This window comes from Coregonus clupeaformis, unplaced genomic scaffold (assembly GCF_020615455.1).
Source record: "Coregonus clupeaformis isolate EN_2021a unplaced genomic scaffold, ASM2061545v1 scaf0008, whole genome shotgun sequence".
NCBI classification, from domain to species: domain Eukaryota; kingdom Metazoa; phylum Chordata; class Actinopteri; order Salmoniformes; family Salmonidae; genus Coregonus; species Coregonus clupeaformis.
In genome coordinates, this window is record NW_025533463.1 from 915,626 (window position 1) to 922,500 (window position 6,875).

Here is a 6,875-nt window from a genome sequence, read left to right on the forward strand (position 1 = left end):
TATCTATGGGCACCAGGGTACTATGTATGGGCACCAGGGTACTATCTATGGGCACTAGGGTACTATCTATGGGCACCAGGGTACTATGTATGTGCACCAGGGTACTATCTATAGGCACCAGGGTACTAGCTATGGGCACCAGGGTACTATCTATGGGCACCAGGGTACTATCTATGGGCACCAGGGTACTATTCATGGGCACCAGGGTACTATCTATGGGCACCAGGGTACTAGCTATGGGCACCAGGGTACTATCTATGGGCACCAGGGTACTATCTATGGGCACCAGGGTACTATCTATGGGCTCCAGGGTACTAGCTATGGGCACCAGGGTACTATCTATGGGCACCAGGGTAATAGCTATGGGCACCAGGGTACTAGCTATGGGCACCAGGGTACTAGCTATGGGCACCAGGGTACTAGCTATGGGCACCAGGGTACTAGCTATGGGCACCAGGGTACTAGCTATGGGCACCAGGGTACTAGCTATGGGCACCAGGGTACTAGCTATGTTTATGTTATCTTTCAGACAGCTAAGCAGAGTAAAGGGCGATTCTCTCAGTTTGACTCACTGAGCTCTGGTCTAAATCAACAAGAGAGACAGACCACTGACCATGCAATGGGCACCAGAGCCATGTTCATGGCATCTCTACACTAGCCAGACTGATGCCTGTGGTATGTTCATGTTCATGTCAGCTAAACCTCCAGGGAATCTGGTGGAAATGTCAGGGGGAGAGATAGTTGTAGGGGGTGAAGAGGGGTGTTGCTTGATAACTATATCCTAGCAACTGAGGGAGAGTGATACCCCTGTCCAGCTGCTTCTGTGGATTGGTCAGTGAGCTGGCACAAGCCCCGCCTCTTCGCTGGTGAGCTGAAGAAAAAATACCCCAAATCAAAACATCCTCCAGACTGTCTTCACTGCTGTGCACTTGACCCTCCAGCACTTTAACCCAGTCCTATATTTGTTTGTTTATTTATTCGATTTATTCACCTAGTCCATGTACGATCACTAATACATGTGATCTACTGACAGCATTGAAGAGTTGAAACAAGTGAAGAGAGAAAAGTTTAGAATGAATTGTCCTTACTCCACAGCTGTGCAGTACTGCCCTGAGATCCCCTTTCATCGGTAAGTAGCTAGCTAACAACTGGTGTGCTGTGAGTGGTGTGTCATATTAGCGTTTAGCCATGTTTCTGTCAAAGACCCGGACCACTTGAACTTCACATAATGGACATAGTCATTCTCCAATGTAAGCATGAAACACGGGGCTATCCACATGGGAGTAATACTCAACCATCTATCTTGGTGTTTTGACATTATGGACATACGGATTCTCCTCTCTGGTATCACAATGACTGGCTCAGTGTTCACATGAAACATGGGGCTATCCACAAGAGAGTAATACTCTATGAAAACTCTCTGTTTTGGCATCATTGCTCTTTGCACGTATACATCATAGCCAACCGTTTTTTTTATACAATTTACAACATTTCCAGAAAGAGGAGAACGAAAATAGACTGGTTCTCAGTCTCAGCCGCCACCATGCTGCTGGGTCGGAGACGGTTGGTTAGGTCGACTAGACCAGGGATAGGAGGTCTATCCACTGTAGCATACTGTCTGCCATTTACACACGGAGAAACGGAAACAGACTGGTGTCTGGGCTTAGAGTGATTTCATGGTTCTCAGAATCAGTCTCAGCCACCACCATGCTGCTGGGTCGGAGACGGTTGGATTGTCGAACCAGACCAGGGATAGGGAGTCTGTTGCTGGGGTCAAGCAGGCAGAGGGGGGCTGTTGCTGGGTCAGGGATGGTTGGATTGTCGAACCAGACCAGGGATAGGGAGTCTGTTGCTGGGGTCAAGCAGGCAGAGGGGGGCTGTTGCTGGGTCAGGGATGGTTCTCCTACTAGGGTGTCTGGAGGTGCAAACAGACGTTGAAGCAGTTGCGTCTGGATGTTCAGCTGCCTGCCCGGCCTGGTATTTATAGGTGTGGCGTACACATGGCAACAATGCCACCACAGATTACAAGAGCGGAGGGAGGGTGGAGGGGTCTCCTCGGATGGTTCAGGGGCAGCTCTTGGGGAACTGTGGTTGGATCCTGGATGGTTGGTGGCACGGCGGTTGGGAGCTTGGGCCGGTGGCCGAGAGGTCGCTGGTTCGGGTCCCCGATTTGACTTTGTGGGAGATCTGTCGATGTGCCCTTGGGCGGGGCGCTTGACCCTGGTTGCTCCTGTGGGTCGCTCTGGATGGGAGCGTCTGCTAGATGACTGGAATGTAATGTAAATGTTGAGCGGCTTCGCTGCAGGTAGACTGTATGTTTTAAAATGTCATAAAAAATATGATATCTAAAAGTAATCTTCAAAGATGATATCTAAAAGTAATCTTCAAAGATCATAGCTAAAAGTAATCTTCAAAGATGATATCTAAAAGTAATCTTCAAAGATCATAGCTAAAAGTAATCTTCAAAGATGATAGTTAAAAGTAATCTTCAAAGATGATAGCTAAAAGTAATCTTCAAAGATGATAGCTAAATTCATCTACAAAGATGGTAGTTAAAAGTATTCTTCAAACATTTACATTTTAGTCATTTAGCAGACGCTCTTATCCAGAGCGACTTACAGTTAGTGAATACATTTTATTTTATTATACTGGCCCCCTGTGGGAATCGAACCCACAACCCTGGCGTTGCAAACGCCATGCTCTATCAACTGAGCTACATCCCTGCCGGCCATTCCCTCCCCTACCCTGGACGACGCTGGGCCAATTGTGCGCCGCCCATGAGTCTCCCAGTCGCGGCCGGCTGCGACAGAGCCTGGATTCGAACCAGGATCTCTAGTGGCACAGTTAGCACTGCGATGCAGTGCCTTAGACCACTGCGCCACTCAGGAGTTGTTAAAGATGTTAGTTAGTCTAAGGAGAGTCATGCAGTATTCAAATACTGTCTTCCAACTAGAATGCTGCTTTTCCAAGAAGTCTGTTCTGAGTGTTGATAACAAAAGCAAAAGTAAATCTAAAGAAACGGCAAGTTTCACACTTAATTGAACTTAAAATATTGGATATATAATGTATAATAAATACATTTAACATCTGGTATTATTTAAACACTGTTGTGTTCTATTTAAATGTGGTTCAAGTGTTACCTGTAGACAGACAGATTGGGTGTAAAGGAGCAGTCTGGTAAGCTGTTGGTTCAAACTCACAGCCATACAAAGGTGAGTTTGACCTTTAACCCTAAGCTTTTGAGACAGCTTACAAACACAGCCTCTACCTGGTGCGTACTGAGAAGCATTACTATAGCTGTATGAAGGGCTTTGCTGGAGAAAACAGAAAACTCACTCTAATTGACCTGAAGGTACCACTGAGATTTTGTCAGATTCTGACTGACACACAAACAATACCTGGAAAGGTGAATGGATTAAAACGTTTTCTCTAAATGTCAGCACATGTATTTTATTTTAATTTTTCTGTGATTAACAGGAGTATGACTGGAATATATATTTGCGCAGATGGCTTTGAGTCTTAACATGAATGTAGTATTTTCCCAATTAAATGAATTAATATTTGATGTAGAATGTTATATTAAAATATTTAATTAGCATAGATTTATACAGCATCAATACATTTGTTTGTGAAAGATTTAAAACGATATAATACATTTACACTGACTGCACAAAACATTTTGCCCTCAGAACAGCTTCAATTCGTTGGGTCATGGACTCTAAATGTTGACTCCAATGCTACCCACAGTTGTGTCAAGTTGGCTGGATGTCCTTTGGGTGGTGGACCATTATTGACACACACGGGAAACTGTTGAGCGTGAAAACCCCAGCAGCGTTGCAGTTCTTGACACAAACCGGTGCGCCTGGCACCTGCTACCATACCCCGTTCAAAGGCGCTTAAATATTTTGTCTATGGCACACAAACACAATCCATGTCTCAACTGTCTCAAGGCTTAAAAATCCTTCTTTTAACCTGTCTCCTCCCCTTCATCTACACGGATTGAAGTGGATTTAACAGGTGACATCAATAAGGGATCATAGCTTTCACCTGGTCAGTCTATGTCATGGAAAGAGAAGGTGTTCCTAATGTTTTGTACACTCAGTGTATGTATTTTACTACAGTTACAGTTAAGCAGACGCTCTTATCCAGAGCGACTTACAGTTAGCGAGTGCATACATTTTCACATACTGGCCCCCCGTGGGAATCGAACCCACAACCCTGGCGTTGCAAGCGCCACGCTCTACCAACTGAGCTACACGGGACCATGTTAGGAAACATTCTCATCAAGGTAGCACGTTTTGGACTGAGATGCTCATTTAGAATTTTCCCTCTCCTTTTGACCATTCAAACCACTTGGTTTGAGACCCTTTTGCCAGAATGGCCACAGTAAAAGCATGCAACGGAGAGGAGACACCTTTGAGCGGTCTATTGTTGAGACGTCATGTCCCTCTTCCAGCCTGGTTGACGGATGAGAGGGTGAGGGGGAGAGCTGACAGACGAGAGGGTGAAGGGCTGAAGTCTTTAAAGGTGTGATTAATGATGACACAGGAGAAGGCCCCCGGATCGGCTGGTCTGTTTGTTTTGATTGCATTTTCATCGGTGGATGTGGCCGACCTAGTCGGAGACAATAGGTCCAGCTCTGTTTAGCGGTGACCCCTGACCTCTGGCCCAGTGCTCAGTCTTCAGTCTTCAGTCTGGGCTGCTGAGGGGCCGTGAGGGGCCCGGGGGCTGGAGGGGCCCAACCTGTCTGTCTGTCTGTCTGTAGGTGCATGCTGAACAGCCTTCCCCTCAGGGCAGAAAGACTAAATAACTCTCTAAGTAACCAGACATCAGTCACTGGGATAAACTCCTCTCTAAACCCCCAACAACAGCCTAGCTAACCGCAGACCGAACTCTGGCTGGGGTTCAGACAAAATGTTATTGGAAAAATGTCAAAGGCCTATTGAGCGGGTACCAATCTGTCTACACAGGGGCACAATATTTAAAAATATATTTGTTTAGCATGAGCAGAAACCATCTCCGCATGGAATCATGATTCCTGAGAATAATCAAAACACTGCAATTACTATAAAACTAATTTAATTGAATGAGACATGGCAACCAAATCATGGCTAACAAAACAGTACATTTAATTTCAATACATTTCAACTCCCTCTGCTGACTCATCTAATAATAACCCACTAGAGAGTTCAGTTCACACCTTAATTCAGATGGCCTCACTAGAAAGACGGTTCAGTTCATACCTTTATTCAGATGACCTCACTAGAAAGACAGTTGAGTTAATACTTTAATTCAGATGGCCTCACTAGAAAGACAGTTCAGTTCACACCTTAATTCAGATGGCCTCACTAGATGGTGGAATCTTTAGCATACCTTCCTGTCATATTTAAAGTGAATGGAAATTGCTATTCTATATCCTCCCTGACCACACTGCACGCCACCCACCGCAATCAAGAACTTGGAATGCGTCCCAAATGGCACCCTATTCCCTATATAGTGCACTACTTTTGACCCCAGCCCTATGGGCCCTTGTCAAAGGTAGTGCACAACAAAGGAATTAGGGTGATCTTTAGGACGCATTTCTGACTATAAACCTGCTGTCATTTCTCCATGTAGCAGTCAATCAATGCCTTTACACGGCTCACATTTAGAAACGTATTGGGATACGTATTGACGTGGGTAGGTTGCACTGCGATCATGATGTTAGCTGCTCCCTTGGGGACTTGTGGATGGACGTCTGGGATACGTATTGACGTGGGTAGGTTGCACTGCGATCATGATGTTAGCTGCTCCCTGGGGGACTTGTGGATGGACGTCTGGGATACGTATTGACGTGGGTAGGTTGCACTGGGATCATGATGTTAGCTGCTCCCTGGAGGACTTGTGGATGGACGTGAAGGGTTGTGTTTCGGGCAGCCTACTACCACTGGGTGCTGGGAGGGTTATTAGGTTGCTGGTTGGCTGGTCCCCACTTCTATGTCCTAAATTGCACCTTATATTGTCAACTACTTTTGACCAGCCCTGTGACCTACAACCATGTTCTTCAATGAACCTCCATCCCATCCCAGGCTGGTGATGTCCTATTCCAGACTGTTGACTGATTTCTCCAGTCTCATAGATGTATTTCATTAACAGTCCCTCCATCCTTGTTCTCCAGTCTCATAGACTTATATAATTAATAACCTTTTACTGCAGTGGGCTAAATCAGGGTCACACAGAGTGTTTCTTGGTAGTCTTAAACAAATCTACATTGAAACAAAAAACACCTTACACACATGGTTATGGTCTTTAAAAAAAGAAGACGCCTGTACCAATGAGTTTGCATCCCAATATTAAACTTTATATACATCACAGAAGACTGAAATATAACAAAACCACTTGACATAGAAACACCAGATTTCAGAATTATGAATTATGAAATTATGAAAAATATTAACAACATTCCACCCATCAGTCCACTAGGTCATTTGACCGCAGGAAAGGGCAACCAGTCCCTCCATCCACGTTCCAATTAAGAGTCCCTCCATCCACGTTCCAATTAAGAGTCCCTCCATTAAGAGTCCCTCCATCCATGTTCCAATTAAGAGTCCCTCCATTAAGAGTCCCTCCATCCATGTTCCAAATAAGAGTCCCTCCATCCATGTTCCAAATAAGAGTCCCTCCATCCATGTTCTAATTAAGAGTCCCTCCATCCATGTTCTAATTAAGAGTCCCTCCATCCATGTTCTAATTAAGAGTCCCTCCATCCATGTTCCAATTAAGAGTCCCTCCATCCATGTTCCAATTAAGAGTCCCTCCATCCATGTTCTAATTAATAGTCCCTCCAGCCATGTTCCAATTAAGAGTCCCTCCATTCATGTTCCAATTAAGAGTCC

The 6,875-nt window shown here is 45.2% G+C and overlaps 1 protein-coding gene across 5 annotated transcripts in view; it reads left to right on the forward strand.

Moving 5' to 3' along the window:
• The first annotated feature begins 919 nt into the window (after window positions 1–919).
• LOC121534176 (tumor protein 63-like) overlaps window positions 920–6,875 on the forward strand; it is a 111,699-nt gene continuing 105,743 nt past the window's right edge. For all 5 annotated transcript variants that reach the window (XM_041840711.2, XM_041840713.2, XM_041840712.2 and 2 more), the window contains exon 1: window positions 920–1,129. In XM_041840711.2, the coding sequence (XP_041696645.2) occupies window positions 1,074–1,129 (56 nt within the window). In that variant the 5' untranslated portion in view covers window positions 920–1,073. The remainder of the gene's footprint in view (window positions 1,130–6,875) is intronic.